The sequence below is a fragment of the Actinia tenebrosa genome, unplaced genomic scaffold (genome assembly GCF_029948245.1).
Source record: "Actinia tenebrosa isolate PJP-AT-01 unplaced genomic scaffold, QUT_ActTen_1.0 PGA_scaffold8__29_contigs__length_14323225, whole genome shotgun sequence".
Lineage (NCBI taxonomy): Eukaryota > Metazoa > Cnidaria > Anthozoa > Actiniaria > Actiniidae > Actinia > Actinia tenebrosa.
In genome coordinates this window covers 5636771-5658343 of record NW_028292585.1, presented here as the reverse complement: position 1 = coordinate 5658343, position 21573 = coordinate 5636771, and the positions used below count along the sequence as shown (strand labels likewise).

At 37.3% G+C, this 21573-nt stretch overlaps 3 protein-coding genes across 3 annotated transcripts; 1 reads left to right on the top strand and 2 right to left on the bottom strand.

Moving 5' to 3' along the window:
* Window positions 1-6237: 6237 nt before the first annotated feature.
* Window positions 6238-13813, bottom strand: LOC116287710 (uncharacterized). The gene is made up of 8 exons (XM_031694392.2): window positions 13627-13813; window positions 10566-10831; window positions 9727-9832; window positions 8939-9052; window positions 8479-8589; window positions 7922-8032; window positions 7247-7360; window positions 6238-6533 (listed from the first exon to the last, which is right to left on the bottom strand). The coding sequence occupies exons 1-8, from the start codon at window positions 13721-13723 to the stop codon at window positions 6397-6399; spliced, it is 1056 nt and encodes a 351-aa protein (XP_031550252.1). The 5' UTR covers window positions 13724-13813; the 3' UTR covers window positions 6238-6396.
* Window positions 13814-15287: 1474 nt separating this feature from the next.
* Window positions 15288-20585, top strand: LOC116287708 (uncharacterized). The gene is made up of 2 exons (XM_031694389.2): window positions 15288-16696; window positions 17502-20585. The coding sequence occupies exons 1-2, from the start codon at window positions 15570-15572 to the stop codon at window positions 18487-18489; spliced, it is 2115 nt and encodes a 704-aa protein (XP_031550249.1). The 5' UTR covers window positions 15288-15569; the 3' UTR covers window positions 18490-20585.
* Window positions 20586-20928: 343 nt separating this feature from the next.
* LOC116287709 (transmembrane protein 229b) lies at window positions 20929-21465 on the bottom strand. Its single transcript, XM_031694390.2, has one exon. It carries the CDS (start codon window positions 21463-21465, stop codon window positions 20929-20931), a length of 537 nt encoding a protein of 178 aa, XP_031550250.1.
* Between the last annotated feature and the right edge of the window lie 108 nt (window positions 21466-21573).

Genomic DNA, 21573 nt, shown 5'->3' with positions numbered 1-21573 from the left:
GTTTTCAAGGTAAACCAAAATTGACCCCGGCCCTTTTATTGGATAAGATCTCAGTTTCACACGGACCCGGATACGTATCATATGCGAGTAAGAGTAGGGGTCTTCTTTGAGAGTCTTACTCCGGGTTCTCTGGTTTTCTTAACTCCAGAAAACCCAACACGCTAACTTTGATTTATGCATTTGCCGTGCTCTGACTTGGATCAACCCTGAGGTTGTTTCAGCCGGGTTCGATAAAATTATTGTTTGGTTTATAAACTCTATTCACATATCTAAAAGACCGTGAGACACTGGTGTTAATAAACATGCAAGCGAGGTCAGTTGCTCCAGAGTGCGTAAACAGTTCGAGGCCGGTGGGGCAGAATAGCTTATTTTGGCAGCCGAGCGTAGCATGATTTCGGCGCGAAACTGATTCCAACCAAATAAGGTATAAAGAAGCAATCTCTCATGGTGGAAGGTCGACCTGAAAGCGTTACGATGCATTTGCTGGAAGTATCTCAAGGCATATCTAGTGTTATAACTTCATTTTTATATTGGTTTCCTAGTGTTTCTGTATACTTTGCTACGTTTTCTTTTACTAAGAAAAGGCTCAACTTCATCAAAACGGAAGAACACTACATACTGAGCCGACAGGTTGCCCTTATCCTGGGCTGTGGCTGAAAAGACAATGATATTTTTCATTTTTAAATTTACGGTTATTTTAGCTTTAAGAGCTTGATAAATGTTTACGAACCTTTATGTATCCACTGGGAGTTGATATTAAAGCTATTTATGTCATACTTCCGGTTTTTTCGAACATTGGTCTCTTCCCGCGTAGTCGTGAAATCAGTTTTAACTACAGTACGGGGGAGAAAAATCTTTTAAAAAAAGCGAATTTACGGCATAAATAGCTTTAATATCAACTCCCAGTGAATCATTCGCTAGGAGTTGTTATTGAAGCTATTTAATTTTTTTAAAGAAGAAATTTGTAAAATTTGTAAAAAAAAAACCCCAATATCACTGTCTTTGAAGTCACAGGACAACACTACCTAGGCAGCCTGAGACTTCAAGTCTGAACTCAAGGGATTAACACCATTTATATATCAACAGTTTACCACAGGAATACTCTAATTAGATCTGTTTCCTGAGCCTGTGGATCCGTTCTCTCGACGCGGAAGGTTGGAGGAAAGGTAATGACGACAAAACGGGCACACCAACTGTAAATCCGTACTACAAGGTCATTTGGATATCTTGAGTCCATTTGGAATGACCCCTTTCGAAGGGGTTTTGAAAGATTTATCGGTCATTTTAAAACGATATGTCACGTAGACTAAGTGTTTAATCTTTTTTTTATCTTTAATAAAAGCAAAGGAGACGAAAATGTTGACGGTAAAAAACTGCATAAAGGAAGTCACGTAGCTCGCTTCATTCCTGACAGCCAAGTCATGACTTCTTCAGTTCAAGCAAATTTTACCCCTGTTGAGACAAGAACCAAACGACTCTCGACGTCCGAATGATGCATCTTTCCAGATACGTGACATAGAGTTAGAATACCTTTCTAGACTTTTCTATCATTAAACAGATATGAAACTTACATAAGATTTATATCGGGACCCCAATTGCGTTAGTCACTGGTTCCGCCATCGTTGTTCCCAGCACACACACACACGGGATGATCGTCATGGGAAACAAAACTAGTCGGCTAATTCGTTCCATATTATTGTTGAAAAAAAATTTTCAATGGCACGTGCCAATGGAATATCATGGAAACGCCTTAGTTGACGTTCAACAAAACTTCTTCTCTGTACGATTCCTCGCAATGTTCACAGTATTGATTCTACATGGGGTAAGATGTTGAATAACCCCCAAAAAATTCAAACCGCCTTGAGAGCGTCTTCTTGAAGTTATAAAGGTTTTTCCATGTCATATGCTAATGCTGTGACGTATGAAGAGGCATTTATGGATTTTTGTTGTTCCTTGTAATTCGAAACTCCGGCTTCTATGTGAAAACCAATTTGCAATAATTTCTACAAGAGCAATGGGATTACTCCTCATACGTCATAGCATTAGCATATGCCATGGAAAAACCTTTATACTTCAAGAAGCCGCACTCGAACTCTGAAATATTTTCTGGTTATTCAACATCTTACCCCATGTAGAATCAATACTGTGAATATTGTCAGAAGGGTGATAGGTACTTTAAGAACTGACGAGAGTAACGCCAAAGGCGGAGGAAGAAGGTAGGGATGATAGAAAAGGAAGAGAGAGGAGAGAAGGAGAGGAAGGGAAGAAATACTTATTTCAATAAGTAAATAAATGTATTAAAATACTTCAAGCTTAATTTCTATAAACATTTTTGTCCGTCATCGTTTTTTCCGATCAATGAAGGAAAAATGGCTAACTGACCTTGCGACAAAGTTTGGCGGCCGTCAATGGAAATTACTGAATACTTCGATTAATATCTATTAAAACCTGTCGCGACGAAGATTCTGTGCAACACAGTAAAGAATAACACCACATGTTTGGAGAATTCTTCCTCGACTTATGTGTAAATGCCACAACAATATGATCTTCCTTCAAGTATATTTGTCTAACGCGAGGCAAAGGAACCAGCAGCTATTAATGTCGAGAACTCTGACCATGGCTTCGATTGTTTGTAGACCACGACAATAGAAACTTTGGTTTTCATTTCCTCAAGATTATCTTATCCTAACACTCTCGAATAATCAGGAAATTTATATGTAAACACCTTAGAAGAAGGCTTGAAGTTTTCCTGACAATTTCCGTTTCCTACTTTTCACTTTCGTGGTTGCTTGGTCAAGGTCATGATAAACTTTTTCTCGCATGGCGACTTTGAAGGACCCCTTATCTCTTATCACACGGAGCCAACTCAGTGCCAAACAGTTTGTAATGGCAACATTTCAAATATTTTTTTGCGGTTAAGAGCCACTGGAGGTATTTGCGTGTAGTATGTTGTAGTAAAGTAAGCAGGGCTTGAAAAAAAAACGGTTAAGACTGAACATTTTAGCTTTAGGGCTCGTGATTCATGATTACTGACTTAAAATCAGACGCTGTTCATAGCTTATGGATAGGTCATTAAGATAATTATAGTTGAAATAGGAACTCCTCATCACATCAGACATATTCGAGTTTCTATAGTTATAGTTATAGTTTGTATAACTTATAAATAAAAAAGCAAAAGCTGATAAGAAACCTAAAAAAAATATATTCTTTCGTCTTCCATTAAAGTTGTTAGTTAAACGTATTTGCTAGTTGTCTTCGTTTTAAAACTTTAAAGATTTACTCAGCTTTTATCAGCGTTTTTGTTACTACAGAACTTTTAAAAATTGAACTGTGTTCGCTTGCTATAACTATGGAAAGCTAACCCTTTGGAAAGCTAACCAGCTTCTATTCGAGATCCAGCGTGACATTTTAAATATTCATCTAAGACCAACAAAAATATCATGATTTGTTTGAAAGACCATGTCAAAGTTAGTTAGAGTCAGAGAAAGGTTTGAAAGAAACTCGGCAAATGCATGCCATAAAAGTTATAAATGTCCAAAGCTTCGCACATGTCATGGATGGCAACATTCTTATTGTCATCTTTGGTCATCGCTTACTCGGGTTCTGTTGGAGTATTTTATTTCAAACGCTCCACTTTTACTAAACTGGACTTGCTCATTTCAAGTAATGATATTTTTTTGGTCTTGAATTAAATATCACGCTACACTTGCAAATTCCCCATTATTTCACACATAAATAAACTTACTTTTTCTTGAACCTTGGGTATCATTTAGTGAAAATGCATCAGAGCTACGTTAGTACTGAACGTTGAGTGCTTGGTTTTTATTGCGTACTGTCTGTGGCTTACATAATGAGTTTAGTTCTTAATTAACTCAAGCAATGGCTTTTGTTAGAACAATGTGAGATGGCTGATAAACAACAATGAATCTCATGGTGTGTAACTTCGCTTAGCTTTGAAGTGAAACTCCATAAAAGAAAATTTATGAATTAGGTAAACAAACTTACAAAGTATATATATACCCTGAATTAATATTCTCATTATTTATTATAAATGAAGTGAATAGTTGAATGGTAAAATAAGTCTTGACTTTAAGTTATTAGGCTATTTCAGTGTTATAATGACTGTGACGTCATTGAAGGTATTTGAGTGTATTCGTTGTAACTAGCAATACATGTACTAAGTAAGTCTTTTCATCTTTTCACGGTGTATAATTTACCTTTTTATCAATACTAAACACTTGTCATTATGAGAAAACAATTTTACAATAGCCTTCATGTAAACCATGGGTAAAATAATGATGCTTTTTAAAAAACTGTTGTGCGAATCTGGTTCAATTTGTATCCTTAATGAAGCCTTACAGTGCGGACACTCTAACCATGAACACTTCGAGGTTTTTTTGACATTTTTTCAACATTTTCAAAACTATCCAATCAGCGATCTCCTTCTTAAAAGGAATGAAACAACTTTTAGGCATCATCCAATCAGAACACACGATATAATTGATGTGATTTAGTTTTGCAGTAGTTCCCATGAGAAAGCTAAAAATAGAACTCCTAACGATTGTCGTGATTGGATAACGCATTAAATAAAGTTTGAAAAATGTTGAAAAAATGTCAAAAAAACCTCGAAGTGTGTTCATGGTTAGAGTATCCGCACTGTAAATGACGTCACATCCACCAACATATTAGAAATACTACAATCAAATCAAGAAGTATTTTACTATTCAAATATTACTGAGAATATCAAATGAGAGAATAATCATATGAGACACGTGTGCAGTGCTCTGAAATGAGAAAATACTACACCCAAGGTAAAGAGGTCTAGTATTAACTAATATATAAGATATTTTCATATTCATTTGGAGATATCCAATCAGTAAAGGCTATCGAGATTAGCCATAAACTATTATTGCATGCATAAATAATACGATATCAAAATTAGATCGAATGAAAGTTTATAAAGTGAAATAGTCACCAGAGAAGAACCTATGCGCATGCGTGAATTTTATACTGTTGTTCAAGAAATTAAAGAGACATTTTCGTCCTATATGCGCATGCGCATCTTCCTATGAAACATGCGCAATGAAAGTATTAGATTATTATTAAAGAAATATTATGATACCAGATACCATTGAAAAACTTTTTCTCGTGGTTCGTGCCGTCACAAATCGTCTATATACCTCTAAGGCGCATGTGCTATGTACCGCTGAGTTTAAAACGAAGGCTCACATCCGCTCCGAATAGTTTCCGAACAAAACGAATTAACCAATCGTGAGAGTAGGATCGTGAGACGTGTAAAAATGTACTTAATTCTACTGCAACTATAACTAGACATACAGCGCAACCGTTGACAGCATCAGAGTTTTTGAGGTATGCCGCACTGGTATTTTTTTCCGATGGATCGTTATGAAATTTCCAATTCCGACTTAAAAGACTATGAGAGAAAAGACGCATTTCATTGGCTGGTAAGATTACGTCATTGCCAGCAATGCTGCAAATGTGTTCACGGCGTAATGAAACTTATTCAGTGCGCATAACGTTGCAGAGGTAGTTTTTATTATTTATCGCTTTTATTTTTCTGTTGGATTCCTCTGGTTTGTTTTTACGCGGTTCAAGTTACTGAGGTGTGTATACCGTGTAAATGCATTATTTGCGTACAACCTTGCGAGCAACCGTTGAACAGTATGCACGCCTTAGCCTGTTTAATTGCGACCTTTCAAAAGTCGAATAATTAGTTCTCGATAAAGCCGTGCATGACGTAAACTTGATAAGTGAAGTAAAATACGAAACAGCCCTTGACTTTTGATTGACAGATGATCAAAAGTTCAAATGCCGTCTTGTTTTGTGAGGCCCCGTCCACACTATGCCGGATAAATTTGAATCCGAATTTTTATTTGTTCGGCTAGGCCTACCGTCCACACTAGTCCGGGCGAATCCGGAACAATTCTTCACCGAAAACGAATTTTTTCGAATACGGTCTCCAGAGTGGAACAATTTGAAAACGCCGGCTAGCCGTATTAGTGTGGACGGAGAACATTTCGTATCCGAAATTTTTCGAATACGATGACGTCATATTTGTCATGAGAACATGGCGGGAAGGCTAAAAATTGACCGCGGAATCAGTCATCATTTTTTGGTCCCCGTTTCATACTGCGCCTGCAAAAGAAAAAAGCTCCTTTGCATCCAGTTTTACCCCCCCCCCCCCCCCCCCCACTTTACTTTATAACCAGTCCCTTACTAGACTTCATGCAATTACATACGATATCAAGAATATTAAAAGAATTGGTACCAAAAATTAAACGTTGGGTCAATATGCCAGTCCCGAGTCTGACTTGTAAAGTCTGAAAACCTGGTTTCTCTTATCTACCCTATCCGCCGTACTAGTAATAACAATTATTAGTCATAACATTTATCGTAATAATAACGTTTTCTATCAGGACACACGCAATAATAGCCTCCATGTGACAAAAGGGCATTACGGCAAGTTGATCCATCTTTGCAGACGCCTGGGTTTGCTCCGCATGGATCAAAATCTAAAAGAAAAAGGTGTTAGTTAACTGTGTGTCCTATAATGTAAATTATAAAATATTTAAGATGATTACGCGCGTGCTGATTGGCTGGCTACCGTGTTTATAGCAGAGGAAGAAGACATGCTTGTGCAAAATCGTTCAAACATATTTTATAAAAGCAATGTAAAACGGCAGCTTATGTCTCTGTACTGTGATATAAACACTCTGTAGGGCACTCAAAAAGCTAGAGAAAACACTCAGCTCCGCCTCGTGTTGACGTTGGGCCTATGCTTGCTTCTCGTGCTCTACAACTGCCAGCGTGATTATATCACAGTAGAGAGACATGCGCTAATTGTAAGAATGTTGTCACATAAATATGAAAATTTGAAGTACTCGTAATAGTTTTTCAAGCAAAAAAATGCGTTTTTATTTCACTGTTTTGAAGGTATAAACTGATATTTTTGATATTACCTTGTTGGTATATACTAAAACAGATATTCGCATCAATTCAATGGGACTTTAGAATCAAAATCAAAAAAGCTATTTCTAACTAAATCCTCTTTGTATTTTACTCAATATTGTGATATCAGTGTAGTGGTGGTACAATGTTTGATAAAGTCTCTGCTCGCTGATAAAAACACAATCGCATCGATTTTGTTTCGTTTTGTTTGTCGGTTGTTGTTTTAGGTAAAACTGATCATAAAATCAAAAATATTCTTTAACATGAAATATCTCACGGTGGCATCTGAATGCAAAGTAGTTGGCCGGACAGGTACATCCACCCCGATATATTGACTTATTGATGCAGGTGCCTCCATTCTGACATGGATGTGCCACGCAATTATCAAGATCTGAAAAGAAAATCAAGTGATGATATACATAAGGCGAGTGAAAATTTATGAAAATTTCTGCTGCTAATGCTACTGCTTCTCTATACTACCACTATTACTATATCTTCTAAACAATTATTATTGGATGAGGTTGAGCATGATATTCGTAAATTATCAAGACCAAGGCTGACGTGTTATCTGCCGAAGCCGTAGACCAAGGCGGATAAAATAGTTAAGGTCTTGATAATTTGAAATATCAAGCGAAAACCGAACTACGACTACTATGACTGCGACTGCGACTGCGACTGCGACTGCGACTGCGACTGCGACTGCGACTGCGACTGCGACTGCGACTGCGACTGCGACTGCGACTGCGACTGCGACTGCGACCACTACTACTACACTACTCTTTAACTCCGACGACCAGTGTCCGAAACTCGGTCAGTTTTTTCATCTTTTCACGGTGTATAATTTACCCTTTTACCATTACTGTTTCATTAGAAACACCAACGCAGCTCACACTAGTATTTAGCTAGCTATCTCTTCTTACTACTACACTACTAATCAGTAGCATCAACTTACTTTCACATCTTGACCCATAGAACTTATTCGTGCAGCTGCACTCAAAACCATTCACCTTGTCGTGACAGGTGCCGCCGTTTAGACAGGGATTACTCTGGCACTCGTTAATGTCTAAGTAAATTATAAAAAAACATGATGTAGTTACCTTAGCTAAAGGAGTACAGACTTAAAAGATCAAAAACAGTTTTCCGTGTTTGATACTCTGATCAAAACACGCGGGATGTTGAAAGAACACGAGAGGAGCAAAGGAAACCACGACGCGTAGCGGAGTGGTTTCCAGCTTCTCAAGTGTTTTACTTCGATTAGCATAATTTACGTTCTCACTGAGCATTGGTAGTTTTTGGTAAAAAGGCCTCATTTTCTCTATCAGAAAAAACTGAATCATGAAAGTCGTGTATAGCGGTAGTCTTGGGTGGTACAATCTGCTACTTTCACCTCTGAGATATCAGGTTTTCCTGGACGAGCTGCGTATGCATCACATGTGAGTAGACGTTGTTGGGTATCTCCTTTGATTCGAGGAGTTTTTCTCCTTTAACATGCTACTAATACGTACTCACCAATATCGCACGTTTTCCCGCTATAGCCTGGCACACAGGTACACCAAAAGTCATTGAGTCTGTCTGAGCACGTTCCGTTAACACACGGACTGGATTGACAATCATCGATATCTAAAGAAAGACGTGAAAAATAAGAATTATAAGCGCTTTTTCTTAGGAAGCCCAAAAGCGCCGTACGATGTTTTGACTAAATTAGAATTACTAAAATCTAAGAAAATGCTTTTTAAAACTAATAAAATCTCGTAGAAAGATAGGTCATTTATCACTAACCGCGAGAATCAATAGCTTAAATCCTAAGACTGAAAAGCACTGAAACGACAGAGCCTTTGAAATCCAGGGTAGTTATACCGACTACAGTTACAGAAAACCTGTCTCAGAATCAAACACTGTTACTTTGTATCACGCTGCGCACTCGGGTTCCCTGTTGTTAAAATTGCATTAGTGTATAAAACACACTTACCAATTTCACATCTCTGTCCAGTTCTTCCAGGAACACACTGACATGTGTAGCCATTGACTTGATCTACGCAACTGCCGCCATTGTAACAAGCGTTGTCGAAACAATCATCGATATCTTGAAGGTAATAATACTACATGTTAGTGTGTAAAAGGTGGCCGCAAAGTAGGGGTCTCAGGTTAATTTGATTCCTAACTCGCCCGGGAAGGGGGGGGGGGGGTACTCTTGCCCGTTTAGGGTAGGCATGTGCCGCTGAGCCTTCTTAACCCTGACCCTGTTCCAGAGTAAAATCGCTGAAATTCATACCCTGTTCTAGAGCAAGATCGCTGAAAATCATACCCTGTTCCGGTATTGCGGAAATGGATACCCTGTTTCATAGAGGAGAGATGTCATATACCCTGTCCCAGAGCGAGCGCGATTTTACATACCCTGTTCCAGAGTAGAATTGCTGAAAACCATACCCTGTTTGGCGGCACGTACCCGTATAGCGAATATAGGGCAGCATCACATGTGATATGCATGCAACCTCTTGACCCTCTTGACAGTTTTCATTCCTAAAACCTAACACGCTAAATTCCAACCTTTGATCAGCCCAGAGATTGTTTCAGGGTTTACTGATCTGTGAGTTCGAAGCCGATAGAAGAGAACAAACCAACAACTACACTCGCATTGGTGAGAGGCGACCACTCTTACCGCTACGCCAACCAGTCCTGCGCTCTGTTATATTTTTACTTCAAAAAGATTCTAATCGCACTCGACCAGCACAAGTTATTATGATAGACACTCCTTACTTGTTTCACAGTTTTGTCCAGTGAAGCCAGTGGGACAAACGCACTTTGCAGTTTTCTGGATGAAGTCATATCGACAAGTCTGTCTCCCCCTGCAGGGGCATGTGTTCTGAAAAGCAAAAAGGTGTCAGTATGTTTATTTTTTGCTTAGTACAGTTAAAGCTAAATACGTGGCGCTAAAACGCAAATGAGGCCATGGTATGCATAGAAGTCTTAATTTCGATCACTTAACGTTGGTAGCCCCAGCTGTAATCCTTAAGCTTCTATGCATGAAAGTCTTATCTGGGGAAAAAATACGCGCTGGTCAACCAAAGAACCCAGAAGCTATGGTAGAGCTATAGACTGGAGCTTTAAAATAACAAACGCTCGTCTGCGTGAGATAACGAAGACCCTCCTATATCACGATATTCTGTCATGAATAAAGACCTAAATATATCGCGTACATTTGCACAATGAGTAATGATGAACTGCTGAAGCAGACGCTGTTTGACATTGCAGTAAATATAGTATAGTGATGTGGACAAGATTTGAGAATCTGCTTGGACTAGACGCGCAACGGATCAGACGCACGATGATGTCGAAATCAAACTTAGCGCGACTGCTAGACATGGTTCTCCAGACACGAGCACCCCGAGAATACCTGTGGTCCACCAGGGGAAAGACGATGATCTTAGAAATAAAGGGTATACATTAACGGCGCATCGCTACCTCTTTATCTAACCACTTGTGTAGACTACGCCAGGCTTTACTTTATAGCCCTGAGGTATGATGATGGTGTCTTAGGAAACAAGGATGCTCGCGTCCGCCGCTAATGCGCAGCTTATGCAACGCCACATCTTTACCTGAGCACTTCTGTAGATGACACCAGGTCTTCTCACCAGATCTTCAGGATGCATAAAGTGATCCGAGTCACTCAGCTCACACATGTATTTCTCTCCACTCGCACTTGTGCCAAAGCTGTAGGAGATACAGCGATCATCCAAGAAACACTGGGATTCGCAGTGCGCATCGTTCGTGGCTCGTACGGTTTTGAAGACGTGATTGGCCAGCGTGTTGTCTTTCATCGTCACTTTGAAATCCATTTCCTTGCATCCACTTGCGGCCAATACTAAAATCCAGATACGACAATAAATAATGTTAGGTTACGTCAGAGGGGCAACAAAGATTCTACCTCTAGAAAACAGGAAGCAGATAGATAGACAGAGCGACAGACAGACAGACAGACACGTGGACAGACGGACAATCAGACAGACAGACGGAAAGACAGACAGACAGACAGAGTGTGTGACTCCTTTATCTTAGTACGGTGGTTACATTCGACTTAAATTGTTTTTCAAGAAAGCCGTATCAATATACATTAAAGAAAGGTCAAATGTATTATAAGATAAATATAACATGTATATAGATATAACGAATAAGATGAAAATACTTAACATCTAAAAATACTACTCAATTCTCTACTTTCACATCCCCATAATAATTTAGTAAAAACCCACTTATTTTGCTGAAGGCTCATCAGACAATGCTGACGATACCTTGTTTGGTATCCAAGAAAACAAAAAGAAGAAGTAAAAAACAGAAAAAGATAAAAGCTTGAAGACCTCAGGTAAATTTTAAGCATTTTTTTGTAAGTCAATACATTTTCTGTAAGACCAAAACTCTTGATGATCTGTACACGCAAAAATAACTTGGAATAAACTGATAATCAGTATTGTACAGATAAAAGCAGGTATAGTGTAAATTCAATTAAGAAACCTTTCAATTTGGGACAGTTTTTTGATTGGTTACCCCCCAAAGACGCAAGGCATTATGGGGATGTAAAAGTAGAGAATTAGTTTTTTAGACAGACAGACACACACACACACACACACACACACACACACACACACACACACACACACACATACTGGTAGCGACCTCCAAATTAAAATCGGTGTTGGTATCGTACTTGTGTGGAGAGAATTATTTTATGCAGAAACAAGCCATTCTTGCTGCCTCGCTTTGGGTGCTTTTCATGTTTTCAAAAACTTGACCTTGTTAGGTTAACCGTTATTAATTATTGATCTTTATGTTGATCATGACAGTGTGAAAACTCCCCTAGCTTCCAGAAATTATCACGTAATTACGATCGTTTTATAAAAAAGCGAAAAAAATCGCGGTACAAACAAACCATACAAACTGCAGAGTTTGTTAAATCTGTACTAGGAAAAGTCGAATTGGTTTTTTGGCTCGGCCTACCATGGTATATACGCTAGTTTCGCAGCTTTTTTTGGAAAACCTAAATAAATAATTAGGAATCAACTGGGGTTTCACAGAGTCGCTCTTTTTCCACCGGATTCCAATTGAATTTGAAGTTAATTTTATTTTTTGAAGTTTAATAATTTTTGCGTATGAAGTGAGGAAAACCGTCTCCAAGAAGAGAAGATGACCAAGAAGAAACTCATGAAAATATCACAACTCTAGCTAAAAACAGGCATCAAAATTTACCAACAAGAGGTTTTTTCATTAACTTTTTTTGAATGCCTAAGTAAGTCTAATACCCCATTCACACCTAAACGTGTTTAGTTAAACCATGTTTTCATTAGAAAAAAAATTGAGAAACTAGAAACCTACAATATAATGAAACTTTCTAAAATATTGTCAGAGCAAGACAAAGGATGGTTTACATGCATTATTTCACCAAATATTGTGCAGTGTTCGTAGATAGTTTTCCAAACCTGTTTAGTTATAAAAAAAAGTGATACATTATGATAATAATGATGTTCTTGAGCCGTGTGAGTTTCCGAAAAAAAGAAGCGAAAATCAAGAAAGAAAAATTGGATATGCAAATATAAATCAGGAGTATCTTGCCATTATTTTTAAGGTCAAAATTAACCGATAATGTATAGTAATTATCGTAAATAGTTGACACAGAGGCATACATTTTTGAAAAATTTAATTAATTTGCAACGATAATTCACTTTCAGTGAAACTGTAATTATTATTTTTGAATAATACTTAGCTTAAAATTATCGAATTGTCAAATTTCCCTCAAATTTTGAAATGATTTGATTTTTAGGCGTCACCTTCAGCTCTTTCTTTCCTTCATGCTTAAACAACCCCTTTTCCACTCGACGGCAAATAATTCAGTACAATGTCCGCCAATTTGGAGCATTATTTCAAAGTTGTCATTCATAATGAGCATATGAAATGATTAGTTAAAGAAAAAAAATGGGATGACTGTAGTCAGCCTGACATAGCGGTTGTATTTATATCATTTTAAGTCAGTCATATAAACTTAAACTGAATCTTTTTTCCACATCATTCAGTATTATTCAACTTTGTATGATGTGTGAAATCAAGCTTTTTTAGTTTTTGACCCGTCTTTTACCATCTACAATTTGATTATTAAATAGACTTACTTACTTAACCGAAATTAAAATACCGAAAAATCTGGAATTCATTTACCGTGAGGACATACACACCGTATACACTTCGGATCTTTGTAATGTTTCAAACCCTCTATGAAGCATTCATTGACTTCAAACACACCGAGTGATTAAGAAATGAATATTATTTCCACCAAGGGATGATTATATTTACAGCATACGTTTTTTAAAAAAGTGAAAAAAGCGTTGTCGGTGCGAGTATCTTAACTCGTTTTCGGCTCCCATAAAACGACAATCAAAAGTTAAAATCTAATCAACGAATAGAAAAATTAGAGTACGATAAAATAAGCCATTAATGGTAGAGTATTTACCTGAAAAAATTGCTGTACGCAGATACGTTTAAAAAAAAGTCAGTGCGAGAGTCTGAACTGATTTTCGGCTCCCATAAAACGACAGTCATAAGTTAAAAATCTATTCAACGAATACAGAAAAATCAGACTACGATAAAATAAGCCATTAATGGTAGAGTATTTACCTGAAAAAATTGCTGTCTTTGCTTGTAGAGTAGCCAAGAAAAGATAAAAAAGAGTTGATGAAATCATGACCTCTCTCAACAAGACATCCATGCACATTGATCCCTACAAGGCGTAGGCTGTAATGGTGATCAGATTCCAAGCAGGTGAATGAATTAGTATACTAGGAATATTCGAGTGAACCTGCGAGCTTCAAAAACAATACATTGTGGGAGGATCTTGTGGGAGTTCATCTGTTCAAATTAGCTTATTCTATGATTCGACTATAGGGTCCTTTAACAAATTTCTATAACCGTTATTAGGTATTTTGATGACTTCATTATATTTATAAAATGTTTTGAAAACAATAATTAAGATTAGTTATTTCAATTAATCGTTCGTTCGAATAACTTCGAGTTTTTTCTGATTAAATAATTAGAGTGTAAGCCCGGCTAATTTGAAGTTTTGAAAACTCCTGTGTGTCAGACCGTGACAAACGGTTTTTACCACCGAGAGAACGACCTCAGTAAAAATGAACGACTTTAGTAAAAATAACGTCGTTGTTTTGATATCTCGCTATATGTTTTTATTGTCGACATGCAATGTTTTTTATTTTAGCATGACGCGTAGCGCATGAGAGTGTTGTCCCACTGTGCTTTTATAGCTGCACACACACCAGCAAGCAAGTCTTTTATTTCTATTATGAAACGTAACTTAGAATAGCCGTAGTTATTTTCAATGCAACTGACGAAATAGAACTTGCAATTCGCGAATTAGAAAGGGAAGGAAGGAAGGAAGGAAAGAAAGAAAGAAGAAAAAAAGAAAATGAAGGAAGGAAGGAGGGAACGAAGGAAGGAAGGAAGGAAAGAAAAAAAGAATGAGAGAAAGAAAGAAAGACAGCGGAAAGAAATAAAGTACATCTGCGTGCCATGGTACGCGGTCCTTGCCGTATAAAAAAGAATGAGTAACAGTGATCGAGAGAGTTATTAATTATCAGTCTTTTAAGTTAATTTAGTTCTTTGTTTGTTTGACGTCTATTCTGATAATAAGTCTATAAATAATGCCTATTGTTTGTCCATATCTCGTTTGGCAACTCACTCTGACCTTGGAAAAAATGTAGAAAGGCTTGCAAGGAAAAGGGGTGTGGCTTACTAAGGATAATGCTGAGAACATTTGAGCGCAAAAGGCCGGGGGTGTCTAGCCACCACCTTCACCTCCCCTGGATCCGCCCCTAACAGAGCAGAAAAAAACGATCAGAAAAACTAACCAAACAGAACAAAATGGAAGGAAGTGAAACAAACTAACATACAATATTTCACACTGCTGATACTTATATTCGACTCATATATATCTCTCAATTTTGTTTTATGGCATGTCGAGATACTCGCGTAAAATCCCAACAATAAGCCCACTAGCTAGTCTGCTAAGCCCACCTCTGGTATATCTCGTGTTTATTTCATTGAAGCACTGCCTAAAAGATTGTTTTTAAAATGCATTTTGCATATCTTGATGGGATCCCTGTGGAATTGGCGTGAAATTTTACACAAACTTTTGGAAAAGAATTTTTCTTGAAAGTTCATCTTTGAAGCCAATATTACTGCAACTAACTACAATAAGAAGTCCAATATCATATCACTACTACCGCTTTTAAAACAATACATTTTTGGTCATGACAAGTCACACATCAATGAGTCGCGATTCCCATGAGCACCTACCTGAGCAGTCAAGATGGCAACCGAGATCTAATATTCTTCCCGTTTGAAAAAAGCTCATGTGTTTAAAAATCCTGTTTGGACAAATCTGTCGTCGAATATCGTGAGTAGAGTTCAAATTAATAAGTCCATTATTAAGATTGCAAGATTTTCCTGTTTTGAAAGAAAAGAAGGATGATAAAACGATCGATCCTATCGAATCCTATGGCTGACGATACTGTACGTGCATTGAATACAGTTTTAGCTCTGCAAATATGAAGAACCAAACTGTTCTTGATGAAGAACTTACGATGGAAGAACTAACAGATAAAGAAATCAAAACAGTAGAGAAGTTTAACCGGCAACTTTCACGCCATTCGATTCTTAGTATCCGAACCGAAGATGGACTTGATGAACTCGAAACTGAAATTCCTGAAGTTTATGATCGAGAAGCGCCAATTGTAAAAGAAACTATCACTCAAGAAGAAGCTTTTATGATGAAAAACGTTCTCAGAGCTTTTGGATATGTCCAGGAGAGTGAAATTCTAGAGAAAGACACGAAAGCAGACAGAGTAGATGGCAGTAAAATCTATCGCTGGTTTTCTTCGAGTGAAAGTTATGATACATCTTACTATGAACTTAGCTCTTCGCATACAAGTCGTTTTATAAGCCCTGGTAGATTTTACGTTAGCGAAGAAACAAAAGCTATCATTAGAGAAGTCCACCAAAAAATAGTACAAAGAAAGCCATGCTCGAGCACAAGTTATGAGAGGCAGATTCTAGTTAAAGTTCAATCTCAAGTGACGTCGGAGGGTGTAAAATTGGATGACATTGGTATCGAAATGGCTAATGAGGAACTCAAGAATGAAACATCTGGACATCCTTCAAACGGTGTAGGACCAAGTTTTGGTATAAATAATCCCGAATTTTGCGACTCTCGAATCTCCCTGCTCTCAGATCCAAACATTAGTAACGCAAGAAATGGTCACGTTGGATACACCGACCTGTCACGCCTTCCACCAAGAGAAAGATTTCAAGAATTAACACGAAGAGCTTTAGCGCGAAGAAAAGAAGAAGAAAAAAGGAAAAAACGAGAATTTTATACTCGACTCTGGGAAAAACGAGGGAAAGCTGGATGGTTGGATTTGATTTTTACCATCATTGGTTTTGGAGCATTCTTTGCTGACACTGGAACAGACATCAAGGTGGCAAGCGACCATTTCACCACAGGGGACCCCTGGTGGGGGACTTTTACTCTTATACTTGTAATATTTCCTGCAATCCTTGTCAACCTTGTATCTTATTTCTTTTACAAAGAGGATGAAGGTCATGGTAGGGTTCCAGAAAGTGGATGGAAAGCTGTGAAAATCACACACATTTGTCAAGTTGGTTTGGTAGAAAGGTAAATGTCAATTTAAGTAAAAAATACATATGTATTATAGAAAAGAAAGAGGCAAGTTAAGCTTCAAAATCACTGCACCCCAACTCAACATTTTAAAACTGCAACCAAAAATGAGTGAACAATATAAATGTGGAAAAGGGAATTAGAACTGTGTGGGCGAGGGGGAGGGTGTGGGCGAGGGGGAGGGTGTGGGCGAGGGGGAGGGTGTGGGCAAGGGGGAGGAGTAGAATTTACATATGCAGTTTGAATACTCGATCTGTTGCTCAGGGTTGGTCTTGATTTTGTGTCTAATATTCATCTGTTCCAGTGAAGAGCCATGGAATTTCAAAGTGTTAAGCTTGTGCATTCTTTACTTTACCATTTTGGTATTTGTAAATATTTTAACACTGAAATAGGGGTGGTTTTTAGAGGTGGGATAATTTTAGTGGTGTACATTGTCACACTGATGATGACTACCCTATCCAAAGTCAATTAAGCTTGAGATGGGGAGGGGTAGCAGGGCTTGAAATAGAAAACTTTTTTAGCATGCCATATTAAAGGAGCATGGTAAAAGGAAATTCCAGTTCCAGTAAATTTTGCATGTCATTTTATTGGCCATTGGCAGGCCGCTATTTCGAGCCCTAGGTAGTAAGGACGATAGTGGCTTTTTCATTGGCCTAACTTTTTCGTAATAATTTCAAATTAGAATATCCCCCAAAAATATGAAGATCTTCTCCTTCTTGTCCACATACTCTAACACTCCTCTTCCCTTACTCAAAAAAATTATTAGCGATCAAATTGAAGCTGAATGACCTTTCCTGTTTAGGTATTGGCAAATCTTAGTAAAAGGATACCAAATCAAATTCAAGAAACTACGAGAAACACTCCATTATGAGCTATACATTGCGATGAACCTTGATGTAGCCATGTTACAAATGATTCTTGCATTTACAGAAGATGCTCCTCAACTGGTTCTTCAGTTATATGTTCTCATTCGAAGGCATCTTGTAGAAACACTTCAGACTTCACGAATACAAGACCTGTGGACCATAGCATCGATATTCTTCTCATTTATCTCTTATTCACGTGCCACTGTTAACTATATCTCATGTTTAAGAAACTCCAAAAAACACAAAGGTGTCTTGAGGTGGTATGGATATATTTCTATGCTATTGTGGAGGTCCTTGATGTTTATCTCTCGTATCTTGGTTCTCGTGTTTTTCGCCTCGGAATTTCATATTTGGTTCTTTCTAGTCCTATTCCTGCACTTTGTTATTGTTTTTGCTTTAATGAAGTCCCAGAAAGTCGGGTTTTTTCCAGGACAAAAACCAATGCAGTTCTTTATCCGAGTCGTCATTGCATACATTCACACATTTTGCTTTTTCGTTCTCGATGCAGCAAAAACAATAAAATGGGCGATCATTTATTATAGCTTGACTGCCATTGAAGCAATTATTTTTTGTTCTCTGTGGTTTACAAATGCATACCGAGAGATTTCATTAAAATTAGAACTGGCTGGCTTGTCAGTCATTTTCATATCCTACACACTTGGCTTGTTAATGATGGTTGTCTATTATAAGTTCCTACATCCAAAATTCAAGCGACCTCAAACGAAGTGGTACACAAAAAAAGCGATACCAAAAGAAGAACTCTGTGAAGAAGTTGAAGATGAGGAGGAAAAAGAAAACGAAGAAGAAGAAAAAGAGCAAGAAGAAGGAGAAGGTGGTGAAGCTGACCAAGTACAAACAAACTTAGATCATTTAGCAAGGAACAGAGCCTCAAATATTGTGAAGCAATTTGCAGTATGGGTTTGACATTTTTTTGTTTTTAGATTATTAATATTTAGAAATGATGAAAAAGTGGAAATTTTAAAAGGAAAAAAATGAAAAATTTGATTGTCTTGACCTGAGAGGATAAGAAATGACAAAGAAATGGCTCTCCTATTATTTGGATTTATATGTATAATCTTTAGATATGTTGCATGCACTGTTTGGCTATCTGTGCCGTATAGGGCAGAGGCAATAAAATCGCTTGATTAAAGGTGCGGTAATTAATACGACAACAAAGTGGTGCATATTGTAGTGCAAAGTTATTGCATTGCAAACTGCATAGCAAATGCTGGTTGCCACTCCATGCGCAACAAATTTTCGTCATTGCAAAAAGTAGACAGGTTCAAGTGTACTTCACAAAACAATGCAAATTTGTTTCATGCCTAGTATGTGGCAATACAAGCATCATTTGCTCTGCAAATTCCAGCACAACGTTGCGCGACAAATTATTTGATTTTGTTGCCCACATTACTGTGTGGATGCTTCACAAGGGCGGATCCAGAATTTTTTGAAGGGGGGATCTCAGGGGTAAATTTTGTGGGCAAAGGAATCCCAGTCGCATTTTTGCCACAGGAAGCCCATTTGACCTCAGGAATGACCGGGGAGTCGCGACCCCCCCGACCCTCCCCCTGGATCCGCCCTTGCTTCAATAAGATCACTTCGATAAACTAGTATCATTAACCAATCATATTGCAACATTTAGTTCAATATTACATAGTTTAATTTAGTTCAACCAGTCAATCAGATAACCCATTTGATGTAAATAAGAGTGTGAGATAGTAATAATCTGATTGGCTAACACTGCTATCAGTTCAATTTTTGTCTAGTTTGCTGTTATTTGATTGGTCAGTGGTCCCCGTTAGTGTGTCCACAAATAGCTTTTACTACTTTTGCAAAGATCTTTTTACTCTTTTCCCATTTTGGACCATGTCTCATTCTCTTGAGCAAAATTTAAAAATGGGAAACAAAATGGGGATGGGATTTAATTCCAATTCAATTTATTAAAAATAGAGGTCAAAATTAATGCAAAGTTTATAATTATTATTCTGAGTCTGCAAACCAGTTGCACACCAGAATTAAGACATTCCCCCCCAAGCATGTGAAGGACTAAATCAGAAATTATTCTAGTCCTCTCCTTTTCAGTTCCTTCCAGTTTTTTAAAATCATCAGTGTTTTGTACGGAATAGGATTTTGCAACGTTTTGGTCTGACAAAGAAGTAATATTCAAGAGGATGACTCATGGTCTTATTGTGTGAGAGAGAAAAAGATGACAGTGCACCCCAGTCCCATTTATTCAGACTGCTTAGATATGGATAGCAGTTGGTTGAATTGTTCCTTTCTCACATAAGATATTATTTTAGTTTCGTGGTAACATATTTGATACATATATATGGTATTGAAATTTTCATAAAATGATAGTAAAATCAAGGACAAGGCAGAAAAACAGGTTCTACTTTCGACGTTTATGCGTTAATAAGCTTTATATTTCATAAACAGGCTCTTTTAGGGCTTATTAACAATGTATACCAAAATTTGGGGAAATTTAAGGAATGCGTATTTGAGATATAACGCCCTAAACGTTGGGAGAGATGATATTTTAATCAGCACAAAACTAACATTTTCCTAATACCTCGAAGTAGAATTGCTCAAGGTTAGCAGAATTTTGTGAAAAGTTTAAAGCACAAGAGACACGAATGAAACACTAAACGTTTTTTAGCATGAATGAGAGATAAAGAAAAAAAATGTGAAAGTAGCAGCCTTGTCGTTTTTCTGCTCTGTCAAAATCAAGCATAGTTCAGAGTTTTAACATTTCATGATCAAAGAAAAACCCAACATGGGACAGATATAAATTAATAAAAAGTTAAATAAATTAACTAAAATCCAAGAATATTTATTTTTGATATAAACGATAACAGTTATATGGCGATAATTTTTATTGGCAAACCAAATGATACATAATTATTTATCAAATAGTAGCATTTAAATAATTCATTAGGTTGCACATTTCCAATCTATTTAAATTTTAATTCGTTTGATCATGGTATTTCTTTACATTTTTCACCTCATAAATCTCAAACTTACACTTGTTTGTTGTTTTAATTTATTAATTTTCCCCACGACACCAAAAATGCAAAGAAATTATAAATACAATGATAGTTTTGAAAAGCATGTAGAATGTTAATTGTAATACAAATTATGAAGAAAGAAATATAGGAAGCTTTCGTGCCTTATACGATATATATAATATTTCTTTAAATACGCTTATGTTTAAATACGAGTATACAATAAAACTTGAGAAATTCAACCCAATCAATGCAAAAACTAAACCAAATTATTAATTGATGCAACAATATATATTCAACTTTGAAAATATTTTTAAAGCCAAATTTTGAATTACGAAATATATTTACATCTGAGAAATTCTCATTCAGTCTTTGAATGAGGATGGTATTGGAGTTGTAAAGCGCTTTGGATGACAACAATTTCTAACAGAAGTGAGCCAAAGTACCAAAGAGGTGCGTAATCAAAGGTTATAAGCCCCATGATGTTGTAGTAGGTGTAGCCACTGTAGTCCCATGGACATGCATTGAACTGTCGTAGAATCAATCCAGTGGTAAACTCCCAGAAATATGTCCAAACAAGGTAGATTATACCTCGGACGAAGAGGTTGACTTTTCCATTTAACGCCAGGAACATTAACTCGATCACATAGGAGGAGATAGAATAAATGGGGAAGGACCAGACAGACGTACAACCATGGAGTTTCCATCCATGACGGTATCGAACTGAATCCACAAAATACCAGGTCGCTGTGAACATTACTTCGGCAAATAACCCTGTCAGTCCATAAAGAACAAGTTTGAAAGCAATTGGGAGGCATTTTGGGTTGAATTTTAAGCCACTTGTGGATTTCGATTGAGGGTAATCCTCGGCCGATTTTTCTTCGCCATTGCTCGCCATGTCGAAATTGTTACTCGTTTCTAAAGCGTCTTGTAGATCAAATTCCTTGTCTTTGTCTCTCTTTGATGTTTTATAGATCTTTAAATTCCTGATTGATGAAAGGAAGGG